This window comes from Oryctolagus cuniculus, chromosome 1 (genome assembly GCF_051225735.1).
Source record: "Oryctolagus cuniculus isolate XC-2025 breed Fujian yellow rabbit chromosome 1, ASM5122573v1, whole genome shotgun sequence".
Lineage (NCBI taxonomy): Eukaryota > Metazoa > Chordata > Mammalia > Lagomorpha > Leporidae > Oryctolagus > Oryctolagus cuniculus.
This window is the reverse complement of record NC_142867.1, coordinates 198,337,374-198,363,534: the sequence shown is the minus strand read 5'-3', so window position 1 is coordinate 198,363,534 and position 26,161 is coordinate 198,337,374. Positions and strand designations below refer to the sequence as shown.

The following is a 26,161-nucleotide window of genomic DNA, read 5'->3' as shown; positions in this document are numbered from 1 at the left end:
GGTGCGCCAGCCGCAACGCGCCAGCCGTGGCGGCCATTGGAGGGTGAACCAACGGCAAAGGAAGACCTTTCTCACTGTCTCTCTCTCTCTCTCACTGTCCACTCTGCCTGTCAAAAAAAAAAAAAATACAATTGGGGAGCTGGTGTTGTAGCATAGCGGGTAGAACCGCCAGCTGCAGTGCTGGCATCCCATATGGGCACTGGTTGGAGTCCTGGCTGCTTCACTTTCGATCCAGCTCTCTGCTATGGCCTGGGAAAGCAGTAGAAGATGGCCCAAGTCCTTGGGCCCCTGCACCCACATAAGAGACCTAGAAGAAGCTCCTGGCTCCTGGCTTTGGAATGGCGCAGCTCCAGGTGGGGAGTGAATCAGTGGATGAAGACCTCTCTCTCGCTCTCTCTCGCTTTCTCTCTCTGCCTCCTGCTCTTTGTTAACTCTGCCTTTCAAATAAATAATATTTAAAAAAAAAAAAACAAAATAAATAAAATATAAAAGTACAATCAGGGTTAGACTAATGTAGCTCCACCAAAAAAAAAATGAGGTGAAGGCTTGAGGTAATTACTGCCAGGCCAGCCTGCCTGCCTATAATTTCCACCTTTAGGCAACAGTTTTATGTTTCATCGTTAATAATAGCACTGCCTAACTTCTATCTATGGGCTGCATACAGGGAACATCTAGTAAAGATAAGTTTCCTGTATTAGATTCACAAAAACAACTCCAAGCAGAAGTAAAAGCATCACTGAGAACAAAGTTTGGTGGGAACATGTGGTGAGAAGCAGGTGTGAGAATGGACTGTGCCGCCTCACACCACTCAGCCCCTGGAGAACCCATTAGTCATTATCTATTAAACTGGACACCATCATTTAAACAAAATTATTACAGGACAATGATAAATACTATTATTTTCCTTTAATGATGAAAGAAAAAATATTTGAAAAGAAATCTTCTAGAAAGAGCCAGATAGCCATCACACAAAAGCAATGCCATACATAGTTAAGTGTCCTTCTATTTGGAAGGACTCATTCAAACAGAACCACAGCCTTAAGGGGAACATGCAGATACTTATGTTAATGACAAAAACATTCTCCAGAAAGCCCTGATTGATATCAGGAGAAAGGAAAGGAAGACAAGAAAAGGCAAATTTCAGCAGAAAAAGTAGAAAGGCATTCTTGGGAAAACAGCTATTCATCACAAACAGAAGTTTCAAATTCATGTTTAATTAAAAAAAAAAAAAAGAAAAAGGAGAGAGAGCTTGACAGGACCGGCACTGTAGCGCAGTGGGTTAAAGCCAAGGCCTGCAGCGCCGACATTCCATCTGGGTGATGGTTCCAGTCCTTGTTGTTCCACTTCCAATCCAGCTCCCTGTTAATATACCTGGGAAAGAAGCAGAAGATGGCCCAAGTTCTTGGGCCCCTGAACCAATGTAGGAGACCCAGAAAAAGCTCCTGGCTCCCAGTTTCAGCTGGCCCAAATTGGTCATTGCGGCCATTTGGGGAGCGAATCAGTAGATGGAAGATCTGTCTCTCCTTCCCTTTCTGTAACTCTTTCAAATAAATAAATAAATCTTTAAAAAAAAAAAAAAAAAAAAAAGGCAGCAGCCGCAGCAGCTTGGGACCAGGTATTTGGTGTAGTGGCTTAATTCTCCACCGGAGATGCCCACATCCCATATTGAGGTACCTAGTTAGAGTTCCAACTACTCAGCTTCTGATCCAGCTTCCAGCTAATGTGAACCCTGGGAAGCAGCAAGTGCTAGCTCAAGTACTTGAGTTCCTGACACCCATGAGTGAGACCCATATGGAGTTCCAGGCTCCTGGCTTTGGCCTGACCCAGTCTTGGTTGTTATATTTGGGGAGTGAACCAGAAGATGACAGATAGATTGATCGATCGATCGATTGATCTCTCTCTCTCTGACTCTCCTGCCTTTCAAATAAAATTATTCTTTTTAAAAATCAGTTTAAGGAAAGCTTGGTGGGGCTGGCGCTGTGGCACAGTGGATTAACGCCCTGGCCTGAAGCACCGGCATCCCATATGGACGCTGGTTCTAGTCCCGACAGCTCCACTTTCAATCCAGCTCTCTGCTATGGCCTGGGAAAGCAGAAGATGGCCCAAGGACTTGGGAGACCTGGAAGAAGCTCCTGGCTCCTGGCTTCAGATCAGCGCAGTTCCGGCCGTTGCAGCCAACTGGGGAGAGAACCATCGGATGGAAGACCTCTCTCTCTCTCTGCCTCTCCTCTCTCTGTGTAACTCTGACTTTCAAATAAATAAATAAGTCTTAATAAAATAAATTAAATTAAATTAAAATAAAAAAAAGAAAGTGTGGCTTTCCTATTGTAATACAAGATAACGCTTCCAGACTCAAACATTTGGAATGTGAATTTATAACCAAAGAATTCATGTCAGCTTTGTTAAAAATATGCAAAGAAAAAAATGTCTCCTTTATATAAATACAATAGAGCCCAGAATGTGTTGAGTTTATCTATCTATTGAAATAATATGTCCCAGTACTTACAATACATATACCCGGTATACTGGATTAGACACACAATATAGGAACCAATTAAAAAAAAAAAAGATGTATTTATCTGAAAGGCAGAGTTACAGAGAGAGGAGACAGAGAGACAGAGACAGAGAGAGATCTTCCATCCACTGGATCACTCTCCAAATGGCTACAACAGCAGGTCTGGACCAGGCAGAAGCCAGTAGCTTCTCTGGGTCTTCCTCGTAGGTGGCAGGGGACCAAACACCTGGGCCATCATCTGCTGCTTTCCCAGGTGCAACAGCAGGGAGCTGGATTGGAAGTAGAGCAGCGGGACTAGAACCAGTACCCCAAATGGGATACCAACACTACAAGCAGCAGCTTAACACACTGGGGCATAGTGCCAGACCCAGGACTCAATTCTTGTCTCTAAAAACTTCTAAGCTATCTGCAGAGCTATTTAAAGCCACAAAGTACATGACTAAACCCAGCCACACCAAGGTGTTCACAGCAGGGAAACAACTTTGTCACAAACTCAGTTTCTTTAAAAAAAATTATTTATTTATTTGAAAGTTACAACAGAGAAAGAAGGAGGGAAGGAGAGGCAGAGCGAGAGCGAGAGCGAGAGCGAGAGCGAAAGAGAAAGAGAAAGAGAAAGAGAAAGAGAAAGAGAAAGAGAAAGAGAAAGAGAAAGAGAAAGAGAAAGAGAAAGAGAAAGAGAAAGAGAAAGAGAAAGAGAGGTCTTCCATCTGATGTTTCACTCCCCACTGGCCATTACGGCCAGAGCTGCACCAATCCGAAGCTAGGAGCCAGGAGCTTCCTCCAGGTCTCCCACATGGGTGCAGGGGCCAGTCTTGGGCCATCCTCTACTGCTTTCCCAGGCCATAGCAGAGCTCTGGATCAGAAGTGGAGCAGCTGGGGTCTCGAACCAGCGCCCATATGGGATGCCGGTGCTGCAGGTAGCAGCTTTACCCACTATGCCACAGCACTGGCACCAACAAACTCATAGTTTCATTCGGGTAATTAATCAGTCTTGTAAAATATATGTAGGACCTCATAAATCTATCTGATGTATCTTTCATTTAATTTGGGAAAAGAAAAATTGCTTGGGGATACATAAAAAATATTTCCAAAGTAACTCCTAAATAGCATCTCAAGCCAACAGATTAAAGAACACCAGAGGTCATTAATAGTTTGACTTGAGGGGCTGGTGCTGTGGCTTAGCAGATTAAGCTGGTGCCTGCAGTGCTGGTTTCCCACATGGGTGCTGGTTGGAATCCTAGTTGCTCCACTTCTGATCCAGCTCCCTACTAATGCACCTGGGAAAGCAATGAAAGATGGCCCAAGTGCTTGGGCTCTTGCTACCCACATAGGAGACCTGGATGAAGCTCCTGGCTCCTAACTTCAGTCCAGCCCAGCTCTGGCTGTTGCAAACATTTGGGGAGCCAACCAGCCCATAGACTCCCTCTGCCTCTGCCTCTCCTTCTCTGTAACTCTGCCTTTCAAATAAATAAATAAATCTTTAAAAAAAAAATTTTTGACTTGTAAACATGAAGAAAATCTTGGGTGAGCATGTGGCATAGAAGGTTAAGTGACCACTTGGGATGCCCAGATCTGGGGTGTCTGGGATCCAATCTCAGCTCTCCGTTTTTTGTTTTTGTCTTTTTTTTAAAAGACTTATTTATCCAAAAGGCAGAGTTACAGAGAGAGAGGAGAGACAGAGATCTTCTATCTGCTGTTTCACTCCCCAGATGCCACCCAGGGCTGGGCCAGGCTGAAGCTAGAAACCAGGAATTCTATCTGGGTCTCCCATGTGGGTGGCAGAGACCCAAGCACCTAGACCACTTTCTGCTGCTTTCCCAGGGGCATTAGGAGAAAGCTGGATCAGAAGTGGAGCAGCAGGGGCCAGCACTGTGGCACTGTGGGTAAAGTCACATCTGCAGTGCCAACATCCCACATAGGCACCGGTTTGAGTCCTCGTGGCTCCAATTCCAATCCAGCTTGCTCCCATGGCCTCGGAAATCAGTGGAAGACGGCCCAAGTCCTTGGGCCCCTGCACCCACGTGGGAGACCTGGAAAAAGCTCCTGGCTTCTGGCTTCAGCTCAGCTGAGTTCCAGCCATTGAGATCATTTGGGGAGTGAACCAGCGGATGGAAGGCTTCTCTCTGCCTCTGCCTCTCTAAAGCTCTTTCAGATAAATAAATCTTAAAAAAAAAAAAAAAAAAAAAAAAATGTGGACCAGCCTTGACTCGAACCAGCAGTTTAACACCCTATGTCACAATGCTGCCCCCCCTCTTTTTTTTTTTTTTTTTTTTTTTTTTTAAGATTTCAGTCCCACTTTCCAGCTTCTTGCTAATACACACCCTGGAAGGCAGCAAATAGTGGCTCAAGAATTTGAGTCCCTATCTCTCTTGTGGGTGACCCATTTCAAATTCTGGCTCCTGGCTTTGTCCTGGATTTGGGAAGTGAATCAGCAGACAGATCTCTCTCACTCTCTCTCTCTCTCTTTCTCTCATTTCTCTGTTTTTCAAATGAATAAAAATTTTAATATACAGTCAAATAAAAAGAGTTGCAAAAGAAAAAGAGAAGATGAAAGTCTATTTCTCAAAGAACTCTCTGGGGAGTGAGGCCCAAACAATGAGGTTATTTTCTATAAGAAGTCTCTCATTTCAGGTACATTTGCTTAGCAGGCTCAATTATGCAGAAGCTGACAGGTCTTTTTATAACTCATCCCCAGGGCCCTGGTAAAGTTTCTTCTCTGTTAATTAACTAAATCAAGTGTATAAGTGCATATGTGTATAAAAGACTATGGGCTGGAAAAATTCACATCAATATGTAGAAATGTCCGCTTTGCCTTTTTCTAAAAAAAGATTAATTTGAAAGGCAGAGTTACTGAAAGAGAGACAGAGACAGACAGACAGAGAGATCTTGCATCCTTCTGGTTCACCCCTCAAAGAGCTTCAATGGCTGGAGTTCAGCAGATCTAAAGCCAGGATCCAGGAGCATCTTCCAGGTCTCCCATGTGGGTGCAGGGGTCCAAGCACTTGGGTCATCCTCTGCTGCTTTCCCAGGTGCCCCAGCAGGGAACTACATTGCAATTATAACAACCTGTGCCTTTATGGGATGCCAGCACTGCAGGCAGTGGCTTTACCTGCTAAGCCATAGCACTGGCCCCCCCCCTTTGCTCTTAAGAAACGAATAATCTAGTCCTGAAAGTAAGATACAGAAATATTAAAGATAAATAGTATGAGAAATGCCAAAATGAATAGTAAATACTGCTATCAGGGAGAAAGATAGGCAACCAGTAATGGAGTTGCTAGTCTACAAAGGATAGGATAGAAGGAATAAGGAATAAGAAGAACAGAAAGGTAGAGAAAATAGCTAATAAAACCCATGTGGAAAAGGGAAAAGGGGAAAAATTCACACATCTCAATGTGGGAGACAGGGAAGAAAATTCAGGCATATCACAGAAGGGTTGAAAAGGAAGTGTTATAGGACATAGGAAAATAAACACATAAGAATAAAGCTAGCTGTAGGGATGGGAGGCAGCAGATCACAGCGTTTCACATGCTGCAGAAAGCTGTATAGGAAGTAATCATTAGACCTAGCTGGAAGTCAGAGGGGAGCAGGATCTCAAGGTTTATACACCAGAGCTGGAACCACGTGGTAATGTGGCTGAGTTAGTCACCTACCTTGTAGCTTCGAGTAGCCATCCAACTAGCTTACAAGTTTTTGGAGAAAAGAATTGGGTCCTATATTATGTGTCTACCCCAAAGTGCTAGGTATATGGTAAAACTTAAAAAGAAGTATGGGAAGCAATCTTCCATTCTCTGGTTCACTCCTCAAATGTCCACAACAGCCATGACTGAGTCAGGCTAAAGCCAGTAGCTTGGAACTCCATCTGTTCTTCCATGTTGAGGGGCAGGGACCCAAGTACTTCAGCCATCAGTGCTACTTCCCAGGGTGTAAATTAACAGGGAGCTGGATCAGAAACGGAGGAGCCAGGACTTGAGCCAGGCACTCTGACATACGAAGGCATCACAAGTGGTGTTTTCACCACTGCACCAAATGCCCGTTCCCAGTCTGCTTCTTTTTGAAGCTTCAGTTCTGCTTTGGTTTCCATGACACCACCTGGCTCTCCTTCTACCTCTCCCCTCACTCCTTTGTCCCCCTCTTTAAATGCTGGTGCTCTTTAGGCTCTACCCCAGTAGCTTTTCTCACCATATACAATCTCTCTCTAAACTTTCTCATCTCCACCTATAGCTTCAACTGACTTCTTCCCTGAGTGCCAGTTCCAGATTTCTAACTGCTTTTTCTAACTCTCCTATTACCTGCCCTGTAAGAATCTCAAATATAAGCTTGTCCATAATTGATCTCCCATTAACTCTGTCCTTGTGAGTGACATATCACTCACACAATCATGCAAGCAGATCTTTAGGTTCAACTTCCTCAACATCTTCTACACATTTTTTTCTAACTTTCTGTCACTGTCTTAACCTATGCCCCCATAATCCTACCTTTAACCATTATACTAAACCTTCCTAAATGGTATGATAAGCAGCAATTTATGAGGTACTTGAAAAAGTTCATTTAAAATGAAATTAAAAGATAAGCTTACTTTGGTGCAAAAATTTTGAAAACCCATTTTTTTCATAATATTCATTTCCATTGACTTTTTAAAGAACCTGCAAACAAAAATAAATTCATCTTTTATTTCTATTTTCCACAAATTTTCTGAAAAAAAATTTTTTTTTTTTTGACAGGCAGAGTGGACAGTGAGAGAGAGAGACAGAAAGAAAGGTCTTCCTTTGCCGTTGGTTCACCCTCCAATGGCCGCCGCGGCCGGCGTGCTGTGGCAGGCGCACCACGCTGATCTGATGGCAGGAGCCAGGTACTTATCCTGGTCTCCCATGGGGTGCAGGGCCCAAGTACTTGGGCCATCCTCCACTGCACTCCCTGGCCACAGCAGAGAGCTGTCCTGGAAGAGGGGCAACCGGGAGAGAATCCAGCGCCCCGACCGGGACTAGAACTTGGTGTGCCGGCGCCGCTAGGCGGAGGATTAGCCTAGTGAGCCGCGGCGCCGGCCCTGAAATATTCTTAAATTAAAAGCCCAGAGAACTGGAATCTTTCCCTACAAAAATAATCATCATCCCTATGTTTCTCTGAGCTGCACTAGAAAACTTGCAAAGTAATTTCAATTTCAAATTCCACAGCAATTTCAATACTTGGTCTCCTTTGATCTCTTTACGCCCACCTCGTACACCCAAAAGGACAAGTACAACCTTGAAGAAAAACAGACCTTTACAGATAAGGAAACTGGCACTGGTGATATTCTATATTTTTCTCCCATTTTCTGCAGAGAAAGAACACTGAAATTTAAGGGGGAAATGGGGAATATCAAGTTTCTAAAGCTATAACTTAAAATCAAAACATACTGGCACCAGTGTCGTGGTGCAGTGGGCTAAGCCACCACAGGTAAAGCCAGCATCCCACATCAGAGCACCAGTTCAAGTCCCAGCTGCTTTGCTTCCAATCCAGCTCCCCAACACATGTGGGAAGGCAGCAGATGATGGTCCAAGCGCTTGGGCCCCTGCCATCCATGTGAGAGGTATGGATGGAATTTCAGGCTTCTAGGTTCTACCTGGAGCAGCCCTGGCTGTTGTAGTCATTTTGGGGGTAAACCAGCAGATGGAAGATCTCTGTCTCTCCATGTTTCTCTATCACTCTGCCTTCTAAATAAATATTTTTTTAAAAAAATCAAAACATGGGGGCCAGCACCGTGGTATAGTAGATAAAGCCACTGCCTGCAGCACCAGCATCCTAATGCACCTAGGAAAGCAGTGGAAGATGGCCCAAGTCCTTGGGAGAACCCAGTCTCCCAAGGGAGAGCAGTGGAAGATGGCCCAAGTCCTTGGGAGAACCCAGTCTCCCAAGGGAGAGCAGTGGAAGATGGCTCAAGTCCAGGTGGGAGACCTGAATGAAGCACCTGGCTCCGGGCTTCAGCCTGGCCCAGACGTGGCCACTTGCAGCCATTTAGAGAGTGAACCAGTGGATTGGAGATCACTCGCTCTCTCTCCCTCTCTGTAACTGTTTTAAATAAATGTTTAAAAAAGATAAAAAATAATTTTGTGCCATTACATACAAAATTTTATCAAGGTTTACTCATTTTAGTTAATTAAATGAATATGGGACATTTTAATCCATAAAGCAAAAGTATTATGAGCACAAAAACATTCATCCTCTAAAGTCAATGACTTAACTACAAAGACAATAGTTCAGGATCTCACATGCATAGCCACATCCTTCAAAAAGATTTCTGAGAACCAAAGAAAATCAAAGTGCTGTTTCAACAGCATGTTAAGAATACTGTAGTAAGTTCTGATTCTGACCAGTGAGAAAATCTGATGAGGTACTCACACTCATCATTCATCTTTTAATTATGAATGCATGAAAGAAAATAACTACAAATGTACCTCACCTACCACAAACGTCACTTATTCCTTGAACTGAAGTTTTCAAAAATATTTAACAGTGTTAGTACATCTTATAAATCTTAGACATACACAAAATCTTTGTTTCCTTTAACACAATGACCTTAGAAAGACTACAGCACAAGCAGGCATGCAGCCGCTGCAAAGTACTTACAACATGAAATCTTGTTCCCAGCAAGGTTGGTCACCACGGACTGCTACGGTTGTGCTCTTCACATTCTGCACTTTCAGGGTCACATACGTGTTAAATTTATCTGACAAAAATGAAAAGTTAAGATTAATAGTACTCAGGTTTGTTATCCATTCTCACATGGCCCTTGGAATATGTCACACCCAAATTAAACTATTACATGTAGAAGAAAAAAATGAAGCCATATATTGTACAATATAGCTTCACTTGAGGCACCATAGAGTTGCATATATTATAAAACTATACACTATCTTCAAGATCATGATATAATATGGTGCTTCTTCCAAATTTTAGGAAATATATTTTATATATGACCTAGAAGACACACATACTGAAAAGCTTCACAAAATACAAGAGTAAACTGATGGGGCCAGCGCTGTGGCTCAGTAGGTTAATCCTCCACCTGTGGTGCTGCCATCCCATATGGGCACTGGTTCTAGTCTCGGCTGCTCCTCTTCCAATCCAGCTCTCTGCTGTGGCCTGGGAAAGCAGTAGAAGATGGCCCAAATCCTTGTGCCCCTGCACCCACGTGGAAGACTGGGAGGAAGCACCTGGCTCCTGGCTTCAGATTAGCACAGCTCTGGCCGTTGTGGCCATTTGAGGAGTGAACCAACAGACGGAAGACATTTCTGTTTCTCCCTCTCACTGTCTGTAACTCTACCTCTCAAATAAATAAATAAAATCTTTAAAAAAAAAAAAAAAAAAAGAACTGATACACTCAGGGATGGCCTTGTGGCAAAGGTCAAGCAGTCACTTGCCATGCAGGCATCCCATATTGGAGTGCTGGTTTAAATCCTGGTTGTTCCCCTTCCAATCCAGCTTCATGTTAAAGTCCCTGCAAAGACAGCAGATGATGGCCTAAGTATTTGGACCGCTGTCATCTATATGGGAGAACAGAATCGAGCTCTTGGCTCCTTGCTTTGGCCTGGCCCAGTCCTGGATGTTACAGTCATTTGGGGAGTAAGTTAGCAGATAGAGAGTATCTATCTTTCTCTTCCTTTCCCTTTCTCCCTCTCTCTCCATTATGCTGCCTTTCAAATAAATAAATAAATATTTTTTAAAAAGTGATATACTGATGTTTCCTATTCTAATTTAATCTACTAAGATGTTAATTATAACCTACTAAACTTACGTTATAGCCCATCAGGCAGTTTGGAAAAATAAAATGAATTGATGATATAAGAAAGATTTGTAAATCTAATAAGACATAGTAAGAGAACTGTTGACAGGGAAAAGAACTGAGGAGAAATCCACAACAAGGAAGTGGATTTCAAGTTTCATCTAGCTCATTTGGCTCACAGTACAAGTTACATTAAAAAGAAACACCATCAGAGAGTACAGAAAAAGAAACTCTCTAACCTTAGAGTATAAAGGGAGTACTAAGTAAAGGCAATAACCTGGAAACCAAAGCTTGGAAGTCTGACTTGTTGCTTAACACAGCATATTTTGCACTCACTCTTCTACAGTTGCCTCAGCCATTATTAAGGGCACTAATTTTAGGGTTTGCTTTCCTATGTAACAAATTAACCATAGTTTTATAAAATGAAAAAACAGCAAACCATCATTGACTCACAAAATTGGAAAATATTGTTTAAAATTAGAAGATATGGGAAAATGTACCCTGTCATATTTCTAACAGAAGGCAAATCTTCCTTTTAAGTATCATTAGAAATTATGTATTTTATCCTTATCAATATGGCAAGCAAATAATTACACTAAATACCTATGAAGATAAAAGCCCATTCATATGAGAGGAATCCCCATCCATATCCAGCAGCAGCACTGCATATACTGAGCTATTCTGTATAGCCCATGATCTTGGACTCCACTTCCCCATGACCAAGTGTACACAAGTGACAAGACCAGGTATACACACAATCAAAAGCAGCCAATCCAAGGGCTGGTCAAAAGCCAAGACCAATGTGATTCCCTCTCAACGGATTTTAAATAAGGGGTAGAGAGAGGGAGGAAAAATGACAATTGGAGGTGCTAAAACTGGAAGGCCAGGAAAATAAACTCCACGGGAGTAGCTGTCAGATGGACCTGTATAAGATGGGTAAATATAAAAAGCCAGCTGGGAGAGAAAGCAGATTCGGAGAAAGAAGCCCTAACACAGAACCTGTAAAGAGAGAAATAGGCTCAGAAACAGCTGTACTTCCTGCTGCACCAAGTCCGGTTTTTCAGGTTTTCCTGGGTCCCAGGCATGTTCACATTTTGCCAGTAACCCCACCAGCCCCCTCCCCCTTTCCTCAGCTGTAACCAGAATAAGTCTTTGTAACTTGATATTCACAATTAAGGACATGCGTATTAAAATAAGCAGGTGCCATTTTTCATCTTCAGATGGGAAAAGATTAAAGTTTCATAACATTTACATTTGATACAGAAAGTAAATGCTCATGCACTACTGGTATCAGTATAATCTAGTCAAAACTCTCAGAAGGATTTGGCAGTAGCTCTCAAGTTTTTTCAAAATACATACCTTTGACCCAGCAAGTCTTTTCCTGGACTCTAGCACACACGTCTGCAAAACTGGGCCATGATAAATGCCCAGAAACATTCGTCACTTATAATAGCAAAAATATGGAAAAACCTGAACACAGATTAAATAGGGACCTAGGGAACAAGTCTACAGCAAACGTTTGTACAGTATCTCAAAGCATTAGATACAGGAGCTGGCACTGTGGATTAGTAAATTAAGCTTCCGCCTGCGGCGCTGGCATCCCATTTGGGCGCCAGTTAGAGTTCCAGCCGCTCTTCTTCTTATCCAGCTCTCCGCTAATGGCCTGGGAAAGCAGTAGAAGATGGCCCAAGTGCTTGGGCCCCTGCATGCACATGGGAGACTGGAAAGGAGTTCCTGGCTCTGGGCTTCGGATCGGCCCAGCTCTGGCCATTGGGGCCATTTGGGGAGTGAAGCAGCAGATGGAAGACCTCTCTCTCCCTCTCTCTCCCTCTCTCTCTCTTTCTTTCCCCCTCCCCCCCATCTGTAATTCTGCCTCTCAATTAAATAAATAAATCTTTTTAAAAATAATTAGATATACATACAGATTTCATGATGTGTTGGAGAAAAAAGCATGATGTACAAAGGTATGCACAGCATGATCCATTTGTGTATACATACATATACACAAAAAGAGTCTGCGATAATATATCAGAAGTTCAAGTTACTTTTGAGAAGTAGAACTGGGTTGTCCATGAGGAAAGAAGACTAACTTTTTTTTAATGTTTTTTTTTTTATTTTTTATTTTTGATGGGCAGAGTTAACAGTGAGAGAGAGAGAGAGAGAAAGGTCTTCCTTTCCGTTGATTCACCCCCCCCAGGTGGCCGCGTTGCAGCCGGCGCACTGCGATGATCTGAAGCCAGGTGCCAGGTGCTTCCTCCTGGTCTCCCATGCGGGTGCAGGGCCCAAGGACCTGGGCCATCCTCTACTGCACTCCCAGGCCACACCAGAGCGCTGGACTGGAAGAGGGGCAACTGGGACAGAATCCAGCGTCCCAACCGGGGACTAGAACCTGGGGTGCCAGCACCACAGGCGGAGGATTAGCCTATTGAGATGCGGCGCCGGCCAAGAAGACTAACTTTTAACTAGAGATAATAGATACAAACTTCTTTAATGTTTTACAACAATTTTAATTAGTAATTTCATAATTTAGTAAATTAATGATTTAATTTAATCACTAATTTTTTTATTTTTATTTTTTATTTATTTGACAGAGTTAGACAGTGAGAGAGACAGAGAGAAAGGTTTTCCCTCCAATGTTTCATCCCCAAATGGCCACTATGGCCAGAGCTATGCTGATCCGAAGCCAGGAGCAAGGTGCAGGCACCCAAGCACTTGGGCCATCCTCCACTGCCCTCCCGGGCCACAGCAGAGAGTTGGACTGGAAGAGGAGCAACCGGGACTAGAATCTGGCGCCCATGTGGGATGCCAGAGCTGCAGGCAGAGCCACGGCGCCAGCCCCAATTTAATCACTAGTTAAATGGATTAATGAATGTTTAAAAAACTAATGAATTAAGTGAAATTAACAATTTTTAGAGGATTTCTTTTAAGTCACGGCAAGTAAAGGGGAGAAAGGACATAATAACAGAAAGCTGGGCTTACCTGGTGAACCCTGGAATTTGGCTCTTTTAACTGCAAGAAAAAAAAAAATACCATAATGAATTTTTGCAAATCGGTTTTACTTAACCAGCACTTCCGGAGCATCAACTATGTACTGACATTAGAGAAAGAATTTGATTTAAATATACTTCTTCATAAAAGAATCTGGGACTTCTGTTCAAAGTTTAAATAGCAGAATTAGAAAAGCCCTTATAAATAAGTCTAATTAATTTCATATCAATATGAAAATCTATGTTCCAGCCTTCTGACAAGGACATAGAGAGCCAAATTACTCTTATAGCAGCCAATGAATTTTCTGTTAGATATCTAAGGTTTAACGTACAAATGTTCCTTATTTTAAAACCCACTGTAGAAACTCCCTCCCTTCAGTTCATGCCACAAAGGAGCACAAGAGAGATTTAGACAGCAACTCTTACAACAGGAGTGAAAAATAACTTCCTCCTGAGAACATGGAGGACCTCTTGTTAAAATGACCACAAACAAAAGAATTTCCAGAAAATCAGAATCCCACACTGGGACTGCACACACCAGCTCACAGGAAAGGTCAAAGGCCATACATGCAGGAGAACTCCCAAATTCCAAAAAGCACCAAATATCAATAAATGAAGATTAGGTCTAAGTGTCATGGGGGGAGGGAGGAGATAAAAGGAAACCCCAAATGCAATGCCTGTTAAAGAAACTTAAAAGTATAGATCTGGGCTGGCTGCGGCTCACTAGGCTAATCTTCCACCTACTGCGCCGGCACCCCGGGTTCTAGTCCCGGTCGGGCGCCGGTTTCTTTCCTGGTTGCTCCTCTTCCAGTCCAGCTCTCTGCTGTGGCCCAGGAATGCAGTGGAGGATGGCCCAGGTCCTTGGGCGCTGCACCCGCATGGGAGACCAGGAGAAGCACCTGGCTCCTGGCTTTGGATCGGCACAGCACACCGGCCACAACGCACTGGCCGTAGCGGCCATTTTGGGGGGGGGGTGAACCAATGGAAAAAGGAAGACCTTTCTCTCTCTGTCTCTCTCTCTCTCTAACTCTGCCTGTCAAAAAAAAAAAAAAAAAAAAAAAAAAAAAGTATAGCTCTGCCATCCTCCTCTTCATTATAAATGAAAGTCTCACCTTAGCTGACATCAAGCCCTGCTTAACTCTCTGAAGCAATGACTGCACAGTGTCTTTTAAAAGCCTCCCTCCGTTTTCAGGCAGCACGTACTGCTAAGACTTTCTATTGGGTCAAAATATGTCCTATGCAATCTCACGTCAATTCACATCCTCTTCTAAAATAATTGTTCTTCTTCATAAGCAGAAAGTACACATCTTTCTGAATAGCCTAGCTAACACTATCTTAAAAATATTAAGATTTTCAATTACTAACTGAACAATAAGCATAAATCTGACATTATGCTAGTCAACAACACAACAATGGTTCAGGGCCAGGGCTGTGGCGTAGCGGGTAAAGCCACCGCCTGCGACTTTGGCATCCTATGTGGGAGCTGGCTTAAGCCCCGACTGCTCCACTACTAATGTGCCGGGGAGGGCACTGTGAATCTCAAACTTCAACATGCATCAGCACCATCTGGGGAGTTGTTACACACAAACTGTGCAGCAACGGGAGGCCCGGCTGCTCTATTTTTTTTTTTTTTAATTGAACAGGCAGAGTTAGAGAGAAAGAGACAAGAGAGAAAGGTCTTCCTTCTGTTGGTTCACCCCCTAAATGGCTGCCACGGCCAGCGTGCTGCGCTGATCCGAAGCCAGGAGCCAGGTGCTGTTTCCTGGTCTCCCACATGGGTGCAGGAGCCCAAGCACCAGGGTTGTCCTCCACTGCCTTCCTGGGCCACAGCAGAGAGCTGGACTGGAAGAGGAGCAACTGGGACTAGAACCAGCGCCCATATGGGATTCCGGCGCCATAGGCGGATGATTAACCAAGTGAGCCACGGCGCCAGCCCCCGGCTGCTCTATTTCTAATCCAGCTTCCTGCTAAAGTACCTGGGAAAGCAGCAGAAGGTGATCCAAGTGCTTAGGTCCCTGACATCAATGTGGGAGACCAGGGTGGAGTCTCAAACACCTGGCTTCAGCCTGACCCAGCCCCAGTCATTGCAGGAGTGAACCAGAGGATGGATGATCTCTTTATCTGTCACTCCTCCTTTCAAATAAATAAATCTTTTTTAAAAAGAAACAAACACACAAACTGCAGGATTTAGCAGAGTGCAGTGGGGCCTGGGAATCTGAATTTCTAAAAGACCCCAAGAGATTTGATTGACATTTAGTGAGTAGTGAATACACATTTCTACACAAATAGTTTTACATAAATGGTCACAGTAACTTTAGTCATAGTAGTCAAAACCTGGAAAGTACTCAAATGTTCTGATCAACTGGTGAATGAACAAAAGATCTGTGGCATCCCTATCCAATGGTAAGGTACTCAACAATAAAGAATCACTGGTACAGACAACACATGTGCATCTGAAATGTAAAATATACTAAATGAAAGAAGCTACACACAAAAACCACACACTGCATGATTCTATAGGATATGTTAGAAAAGGCAAAGCATAATATGAAGTAGATCAGTGCAAAGGAACACAGGGGAACTTTTGGGGGTGGTGGCATTGTTTTGTAACTAAACTAGTATTTACAGGACTGTATTTGTCAAAACTCAAAGAACACACTTAAGATTGATAAGTGTTAGTGCATATAAATTACATCTCAATACAGATGATCAAAACAAAACTCCTAGCAATCACACACATGGAAAGTTATTTCACAAATTCCAGATGTAGAAGGTATGTATCAGGTAATCAACTGAAGCAATATCTGTAACAGTAAAAGATTAGAGAATGGACTGAATGTTAAAATACATGTAATTTCACTATAAAACTGTACAGTATCTATTTATTAAGTAAGCTATTTACTAATATACTATCAGATAAAAATAAGTAATAGTCTTTATAATAGCTTTTTTAAAAAAAAAAAAAGGAGGTAAATATATGGCACAGTGATTAACATGCTGCGTGCAACACCTACATCCCACATCAGAGTGACTGGGTTCAAGTCCTGGCTCTGCTTCCAATTCCAGTTTCCTGCTAATGTGCCTAGGAAGGGAGAAGATGGCCCAAATACTTGGGCCCTTACCACCCATGTGGAAGACCTGAATGGAGTTTTGGGCTCCTGACTTTAGCCTAGACCACCCTGGCCACTGCGACCATTTAGGGAGTGAACCAATGGATGGAAAATCCTGGCTTTGGCCAAGCCCAGCCCTGGCTGCTGCAGGTATTTGGAGGAATGAACAGCAAATGGAAGATCTGTTTTTCTGCCTTTCAAATAAAAATGAAAAATAAATTCAAATGAGAAACTGGTAATGATGAGTTAGTTATTCATACAGAAAATGATTAAACCCTTACCTCACGCTAGCACAAACATGAATTATAAATGGATTAAAAACCAACATGACAACTTTAAAACTTCCAGGGAGCTGGCACTGTGGTGTAGCAGGTAAAGTTGCCGCCTGCAGTGCCAGCATCCCATATGGGCACTGGTTCAAGTCCCAGCTGCTCCTCTTCATATCCAGCTCTCTGCTATGGCCTGGGAAAGCAGTGGAGGATTGCCCAAGTGTTTGGGCCCCTGTATCCGCATAGGAGACCCAGGTCTCCCACATGGGTGGCTGCGGTCCAAGTACCTGGACCATCTGCTGCCTCCCCAGGCCATAGCTGAGAGCTGCATTGAAAGTGGAGCAGCCCAGAATCAGCCCTTAAGGCATTCAGATCTGGCTAAAAAGCCCATGAGAACATTTCAGGAATGGAAAGCCAAGACACTGGCAAGAAGTGGCCTACATAAAAGACCTCTGTGAGTGAAATCCCAGTGGAAAGAAGGGGGCATCAAATAAGGAGGTATCTTTCTGTGAAGGGAGGGGAGAACTTCTGCTTTACTTATGGTCCTTTCTAAATAATGAAGGAGTTTATGGACTCAAAAGGCTTCCATAGCCTTGGAAGCTCATGACAAGAGCCTCAGGTATTCACAGATGTCATAAATAAGAGTGTCAGTAGTTAAATCAACAAGAGGAGTCACTGTGCACTTGCTCCCCATGTAGGACCTCTGTGCTTAATGGGTTGTACTATGAAAATTAACGGTAAAACTTGTCTTCAAACAGTACTTTATACTTTGTGTGCCTGTGTGGGTGCAAACTGTTGAAATCTTTACTTAATATAGAGTTGGTCTTCTGTATATAATTAAAAATGAATGCTAATTAAGAATGGGATGGGAGAGGAAGTGGGAGAAGAGTGGGGGTGGGAGGGTAGGTATTGAGGGAAGAACTACTATACTCCAAAAGCTGTACCTATGAAATTTATATTAAATGAAAGCTTTCTAAAAACAAATATGGCAAAATAGTAATTTAACCCAGGTGTTGATTATATGATCGATTGCTCTATATAGGCTTGTTCAAACTTTTCTATGTCTGAAAATTTGTCATAAGAGAAAAAAATAAACAAAAATTTTAAAAGAAAGGAAAGAAAGTGGAGCAGCCAGGATACAAACAGGCACTCATATAGGATCTGTGTCACAGGCCATGGCTTAACCCACTGTGTCACAATGGCAGTCTCCACAGTTCTTATTTGTCTCTGACAATCCCTCTATTCGATAACTTCTGTTGAACACCAAGAACTCATTCAGTAAAAATGTCCACATTAGTGGCAGAAATGTAACAGGAAAAAGGCTCAGCTTTTTAATTAATAAAATCTCATATCAGTTGCAATTAAATGACACATCTTAGGTGCTTTTACATTTGAGGCAACAAAGAGTCAGTGAGGAACACAGATCTACATTAGGATCATAGGAACCTTGCACCAACAGTTACAAGGATAATTGCTAAGATTTTGGTGAGGGTTTTAACTAATCAAAACTATAACAGAATTGCATCTTATATGGGGTTAGGTTCTACACAGAGAATGCAGGAAATTACATGTAGGCATGATTCTGCACTGTATGACATGCCGTACTAGAATATAGCTTTGGTTACACAAAGCAAAAGCTATGTATTTCATGGCTCTCATTCACCACAAGGAGGTGCTCACATTATGAGAAGCACCAGGGACTGATTCATGTTCCATTCTCAATATGTTTGACAATCTTAGTTATTCTGAGTCTTGAATGGATTAAATTCTTTGAATCAGGACAACAGGAGCACCCATATTTCCTTTTCGTAAGTGGTCTTCTTCCAACGGATCTCGATTTACATGAAATAAAGATTTTGAAGACTAAAATCAAATAATAATTATAGCAGCTATCTTAAATCCTATTTGCTTTTGCCATCTCTTGAATATTTTTTCAAGTTTTCTAAAATATGAACATATGTTAACTGTTTTTGGTTATTAGCATTAGAATTATCTGTTTCAGTGAACACCTGGTGAAAGGAAGAACCTATCTCAGTATAGAGATTAAAAATGTCAGATACTGAGGCAGTATTGTGGCACAGCAGGTTAAGCCCTGCCTACAACACCTGACTCCCATATCATAGCACCAGTTCAAGTCTTAACTGCTCAACTTCTGATCCAGCTATCTGCTGATGTGCCTGGGAAAGCAGTCAAAGATGGTGGAAGTCGTTGGGTCCCTGTACACACAATAAGACACCCAAATGGAATTCTAGGCTCCTGATTTTGGCCTGGCCCAGCCCTGGCCACTGTAACCATTTGAGGAGTGAAACAGCAGATGAACATCTCTTTCTCTCTCCCTTCTTCTATCACTCCATTGTGGTAAGAGCATATGCATGGTATGATTTTGATTTTTTTTTTAATTTGATGAAACTTGCTTTATGGCTTAGCATGTGCTCTAACATAAAGTTCCACATACTGGTGAGAAGAATGTGTATTCTGCAACTCTAGGGTGAAAAGTTCTGTAAATATCTGTTAGGACCATTTGGTCGATAGTGTCAATTAACTCTGCTGTTTCCCTGATGATTTTCTGTCTGGTTGATCTGTCCACTGCTGAAAGTGGGATACTGAAGTTCCCCATTACTTTTGTATTGGAGTCTATGTCTCCCTTTAGATGCCTTAACATTTCTTTTAAATAGCCAGGTGCCCTGTAATTAGGTGCATATACAACTATATTAGTTACATCTTCCCGTTGAAGTAATCCCTTAATCATTATATAGTGGCCTTCTTTGTCTCTTAACAGTTTTTGTGTTACAGTCTATTTTGTCTGATATTAGGATGACTACACTAGGTCTTTTTTGGTTTCTGTTAGCATGGAATATCCTTTTCCATCCTTTCACTTTCAGTCTGTGTGCATTTTTGTTTGTGAAATGTGTTTCTTGTAGCCAGCAAATAGATGGGTTTTCTTTTTTAATCCATTCAGCCAGTCTGTATCTTTTAACTGGAGAGTTGAGGTCATTTACATTCAAGGTGACTATTGATAAGTAACGACTTTGTCCTGCTAGTTTTCCATAAACATTTCCATTTTTTACTTTGGATTTCCTTTATACTTTTACTGGGCAATTTTCTGTCTTCACCTCTTTCATAATGATGTTCCTGTTTCTGTGTATAGCACACCCTTGAGCATCTTTTGTAGGGCTGGGCGAGTAGTTACAAATTCTTTCAATTTCTGTTTGTTATGGAAGATCTTTATTTCACCCTCATTCTTAAATGAAAGCTTTGCAGGGCACAGTAATCTGGGTTGACAGTTTTTTTTTTTCCTCTGTAGGGTTTCTGATGAGAAGTCTGCAGTAAGTCTAATTGGGTTCCCTCTGAATGTAATTTGGCAGTTCTCTCATGCACATTTTAAGATCTTCTTTTATGTTTCACTGTGGAGAGCTTTACTACAATGTGTAGTGGTGAATATCTCTTCTGGTATTGTCTACTGGGAATTCTGTGTACTTCCTGTACTTGGAAGTCTTTCTTTCTCCAGATTGGCGAAGTTTTCTGTTATTTCATTAAGAAGGCCTTCTAATCCTTTCTCTTTCCATGCTTTCAGAACTCCTAAGACCCATATGTTGGGTCATTTAATAGTATCTTGTAAATTTTCAGCGTTTAATTTTCTAATTTCTTCTTTTCTTTGGTCTGACTGTAAAATTTCCAGAAGTTTGTCTTCTAGTTCTGATATTCTTTCTTCTGTCTCACCTATTCTGTTATTAAGGCTTTCCACTGCATTTTTTATTTGATCTATAGAATTCTTCATTTCTAGTATTTCATTCTGACTTCTCTTAGTATCTCAATTTCATGGGAAAACTTCATTTAGTTTGTGAATTTGCTTCTGATTGCTTCTAAGTAGTCTGACGATTAATTTTCTGAGATCCATTTCTGGCATATCTGCTTTCTCTTCATCTTCCCCTACTACTATTGAAGTGTGGTAGGGTTCCTTTGGGGGACTCATTGTGTCTTCCTTATTCTCATTTAGTGTTCTTCCTTTGCCTTTTGGCATTTGTGTGTGGGTTTTTTTTTTTGGGGGGGGGGCAGTTGCTTTTCTGTGGTGACTTCCTGTGAGAACGGTTTCCTCTGTTATGAGCTGCTATGGGTCTGTGCATTGCCAGTGGGTATGTGGGTCCCGCCTACTGGAGCCTGGCTCACTTCTCAGTGATGGTGGAGGCGAGTATTAGCTCGAGTGTCAGGGCCCCACCTTCTGGTCCACAGTTCACTTTTCAATGGTGATGGGAGCGGTTACAAGCTTCCAATAGATAGAGCTTCCCCCTGGTCCCCCAGGAGCCAGAGCTTCCGCCGTTTCTCTCTCCCCTCTCTCTCAGCTCATCTTTAGAGTTTTCTCAGCTTATTAAATCTACAGATGGGGGGGGGCAGTATTGTGGCATAGGGGGTTAAGCTGCAGCCTGCAACACTGCCACCACCCGATAGGGGCTCCAGTTTGAGACCCAGCTGCTCCACTTCCGATCCAACTCCCTACTGGTGCACTTGGGAAAACATCAGAAGATGGCCCAAGTGCTTGGGCCCCTGCACCCACGTGGGATACCTGGAGGAAGCTCCAGAATCCTGGCTTAGGCCTGGTACAGCTCTGGCCATTGCAGTCATTTTGGGGAGTGAACTAGCAGATTATCATTCTCTCTTTCTCTCTGTAATTCTGCCTTTTGAATAAAGAAAAATCTTTTTAAAAAAAATCTACAGATGTATGCCTTTTACCAAATTTGTAAAGTTTTCTTTGAATACTTCTTCAACTGTATTTTCTTACTCCTCTAGTTCTGGCATTACGGCAACATGAATCTTTTATTACAATAACCCAGGCCTCTGAGGTTCTTTTTTTGGTCTATTTTCTCTGTTGTCCAAACTGAGTAATCTCAATTCTCCTATCTTCAAGTTCACCAATTCCCCATTCTTTCTTCTCCATCGCACTATTAAGCACATTGAGTTTTATTTGCTTTTTCATTGTTTTTTAGTTCTAAAATTTCTACTTGGTTCTCTTTATCTTCTACTTCTTTGCCATTACTATCTTGCCTTTTTTATGTGTGCAACTGTTCACTGAAGCATTTTTATAGTGGCAGTTGTAGTTCACTCCTGTGTTGACACCCACTGATGGTCTTATCTCAGCTGAGATTGTCCTGGTTCTTGTTATGGAGAGTGATTTTTCTATTGCATAGTAGTTATTTTAGGTGTTATGAGACTCTTAATCTTGTTTAAGTCTTCTACTTCAGCAAGCCCTGTAACTCATCACTGTGAGGTAGAGGTAAAAATCTACTCAGCCTCCTTAAACATCTTTGCAGGAGATGGGGACCACATTATAACTGATGGAAGCAGGATTTCAGACTCCTCACTAGATCTCTGCAATGCTACCCTGGCTAGAAGGCAAAAGAATGCCTAGCTACTGCTCCCTATGTGGCCTCCACTGATACTGCAGGGAAAAGAGTCTTTATTAAGAGGGGATGACATGGCCGGCGCCACGGCTCACTAGGCTAATCCTCCGCCTTGCGGCGCCGGCACACCGGGTTCTAGTCCCGGTCGGGGCGCCGGATTCTGTCCCGGTTGCCCCTCTTCCAGGCCAGCTCTCTGCTGTGGCCCGGGAGTGCAGTGGAGGATGGCCCAGGTGCTTGGGCCCTGCACCCCATGGGAGACCAGGATAAGTATCTGGCTCCTGCCATCGGATCAGCGCGGTGCGCCGGCCGCAGCGCACCAGCCGCGGTGGCCATTGGAGGGTGAATCAACAGCAAAGGAAGACCTTTCTCTCTGTCTCTCTCTCTCTCTCACTGTCCACTCTGCCTGTCAAAAAATAAAAATAAAAAATAAAATAAAATAAAAAGAGGGGATGATAGTGGCTGGTGCTATGGCATAGCAGGTAAAGCTGCTGCCTGCAGTGCCAGCATCCCATATGGGCCCCAGTTCAAGTCCCAGCTGCTCCACTTCCAATCCAGCTCTCTGCTATGCCCTGGGAAAGCAGCAGAAGATGGTCCAAGTCCTTGGGCCCCTGCACCCACAGGGGAGACCTTGAAGAAGTTCCTGGCTCCTGGCTTCAGATCAGCCCAGCTCCAGCCATTTCAGCCATTTGGAAAGTGAACCAGTGGATGGAAGATCTCCTCTCCACCCCTCCCCCCACCCCCGCCTCTGCCTTTCTGTAACTCTGCCTTTCAAATAAATAAATCTTAAAAAAAAAAAAATAGAAAAGGAAGTTTCAACTTCCCACTCAACAAACCCTGACCCTAATCCAGCAGAGGAGGAGGAAGGGGAACCCCATCAACTCTGTGTGGAAGGATGGCAGTTGAGGATCCTCACATGGTATTCAATGATACTGTCTTGGGAGGAGGAGGAGTGGGATTCAGCCCTTGCTCTTCACTTAATCTCTTATCCCATCCATGTCAAGTGGAGGGCTTCTCAGAATGGCAAGGCGAGGGGGCATGGATTGCCACACTTCACTACCCACTTTACCAACAGGGGTTAGTAAAGAGGTGGAGCCAAAGTCCTTGGAATTTCCAGCTTCCAGTTTCTCTAATATCCTTGCTATAAGGGCAAGAAGAAAACATAGGGAATTCACTACCACATCATTACTCAGGTACTGAGATCCATAACTGTTCTTCTACCTTCTCTGGGCCTTTCAGAATCTTCCTGTGTTTTATATAAATAATGCAATATTTTTTGCTGTATTTAGCAAATACTCCGTCTTGGTACAGAACCAAGTAGTTTTTATCAGGTTAAGAAAACCCCCTTTTGGGCTGGCACTGTGGCTCACTTGGTTAATCCTCCGCCTGCAGCACCGGCATCCCATGTGGGCACCGCGTTCTATTCCCTGCTGCTCCTCTTCTAGTCCAGCTCTCTACTGTGGCCCGAGAGGGTAGTAGAGGATGGCCCAAGTGCTTGGGCCCCTGCACCCGCATGGGAGACCAGGAAGAAGCACCTTGCTCCTGACTCTGATCGGCACTGCGCCAGCAGTAGCAGCCATTTGGGGAGTGAACCAACAGAAGCAAGACCTTTCTGTCTCTCTAACTACCTGTCAAATAAATTTTAAAAAATCAAAAATTTAAAAAAAAAGAAACTCCCTTTTGCATTTACTATGAGTTTTTATCATGAATGCTCATTATTGGAATGTTCTAGCATGTTTCCTCTTTAGTGTGTTAATTCATTAACAGATTTTCAGATGATGAACTACTCTTCCATTTCTGAAATAAGCTTACCTTGGTAATGATGCATTATTCATTTATGCAAAGCTAAATTAATTTTGATGATGTCATTAGGACTTTAGCTCCTCTATTTTTTAATATTTATTTATTTATTTATTATTGGAAAGGCAGAGAGAGGTCCTCCATTTCTTGGTTCACTCCCCAAATGACCACAACTGAACCAGTCTGAAGCTAGGAGCTTCCTCTAAGGTTTCCTATGTGAGTGCAGGGGCCCAAGCACTTGTGCCATCCTCTGCTGCCCTCCCAGGTGCATTAGCAGGTAGCTGGATAGGAAGCAGAGCAGCCAGGACTTGAACTGGTACCTATATGGGATGCTAGAACTGCAGGCAGCAGCTTTACCCACTAAGCCACAATGCCAGCCCCTAGCTCCTCTATTTAGGCTTGAAAACTTCTTTCTCAAAATGTTGTTGTACTCAAATAGTATTTTACACTTTGTGTTTCTGTGTGGGAGCAAAATGTGGAAATCTTTACTTAACATACACTAAATTGATCTTCTGTATATAAAGATAATTGAAAATTAATCGTGATGTGAAGGGGAAGGGGAGAGGGAGTGGGAGAGGGGAGCGTTGTGGGTGGGAGGGAAGATACGGGGGGGAGGAGGCTATTGTGGTCCTTAAGCTGTACTTTGGAAATTTATGCTCATTAAATAAAAATTTAAAAAAAATAAGTACAAAAAATATTATTGCCTGTTTATATCAATATTGAATTACCAGTATCACAAATAAGTTCCCTTCTTTTACTACTGAAATCCAAGCGCAGAAGTTCGCATTAAGACACCTGTGTTCTAAATGGAGTGTCTGGGTTCAATTCCCAGCACTTGATTCCAGCTTGCTACTAATTAAGACCCTGGGAGGCAGCTGCGATGGCTCAAGTAAGTGTGTTCCTGCCACCCACATGGCAAACCTGGAATGCATTCTCAGGTCCTGGCTCTGGCCCCAGCCTGACGCCAGGCATCGCAAGTATTTGGGGAGTGGGCCAGAGGACACGAGCTCTCTTGAAAGAGAGAGAGAGAGAGAGAGGCAGGCAAGCTCAGTATCACCAGAAATCAGTAGATACTAACAGATAAATTAAGTCTTAAAATCCTTACACATATTTATATTGACAACTCATTAAAAGAAATGGTTACCATTTATAAAATTTTAAAATCAGATATATAGTTTTTATTTAAATTTTAATTCAATCACTATCAATGATTTCCTCCAGAATGCTAAAAAATCAGATTGAACAAACCTGATATCTAATTTTGAAGCTAATTTAAATTAGTATTTTCAATGTCGAAGCTAAGAGGGGTTGGCATACAATCCCTCCTATTCCACATTATTATGTGTAAAGGGAGAGAGAGAAAGAGAGAGAGAGAGAGAATACACAGAAAAAAAATAGTTACTAGACAATATTGGGTTCTGATAAAACTCCAGCCACCATGAAAACTCAGGAAGAGCTACAGAGAAAATACACAGAACATTTTCTCCGAGGCTCCCTATAAGTATGCAAAAATAAAAGATCATGTAGGAACTGCCTCTATCCACCAAAAACCATTACTTCAGTGTCTGAGTGTCTCTGACCTTGCTGTAGAATCAAATCTACAACTGGCACCCTTGAGATTATAGGAAATAATCCTATTCACACTGACTCTGCAACCAGTGACCTGGTTCTCCAGACACGGGGAAAGGCTAACCTGCCTCGTTCTTGCTTGTTAAACTCGTGATTCGATATCCAAAGTCTTAGGGCACTCATCCCTTTGTACCTTCCTGCCTCAAAATCTATCATTAAAGAAATACATCACCTCTCAAAATAATCACCATTTCCTTTTCATTCAAAAGCTAACATTTTGGGGACAGAATTCAACAACAACATCCTATATGGGTGCCAGTTCATGTCTCAGCTGCTGCACTTCTGATCCAGTTCCTGCTAATGTGCCTTGGAAGACAGCAGAGGATGGCCCAAGTGTTTGGGCTCCTGCCACCCACATGGGAGACCCAGATTAAGCTCCTGGTTCATTACTTTGGCCTGGCACAACCCTAGTCAGCATGGCCATTTGGAGAATGAGACAGCAGACAGAAGTTCTCTCTCTGTGTTTCACTTTATCTCTGTTAACTCTGCTGTTCAAAGAAAATAAATATTTTTTAAAAAGATAACATTTTAAAATTTAGGAATCATATATAATCCCATTGCCCTATCTTCAATCTATCTTGCATCATATATATTTGTAAACGTAGTTGTAATTAGATCTTTGTATATTCTATTATATCAGACTTCAAAAATAAAAGACTAATTTGAAAGGCAGAGTGATGGAGGGTAGCAGGGAAAGAG

At 42.6% G+C, this 26,161-nt stretch overlaps 1 protein-coding gene across 19 annotated transcripts in view; it reads right to left on the bottom strand.

Annotated features, from left to right (window-relative positions):
* Nucleotides 1-26,161, bottom strand: part of UNC13B (unc-13 homolog B) — a 267,751-nt gene that overhangs the window by 185,009 nt on the left and 56,581 nt on the right. For 17 of the 19 annotated variants that reach the window (XM_089300153.1, XM_089300158.1, XM_089300170.1 and 14 more), the window contains exons 2-3: nucleotides 13,254-13,283; nucleotides 9,119-9,218 (exon numbers count right to left, since the gene is read on the bottom strand). In XM_089300153.1, the coding sequence (XP_089156279.1) occupies nucleotides 9,119-9,218; nucleotides 13,254-13,283 (130 nt within the window). Of the gene's footprint in view, nucleotides 1-9,118; nucleotides 9,219-11,633; nucleotides 11,684-13,253; nucleotides 13,284-26,161 lie in introns of all 19 variants that reach the window. The other 2 variants (XM_089300184.1, XM_089300176.1) reach the window with 1 other exon arrangement.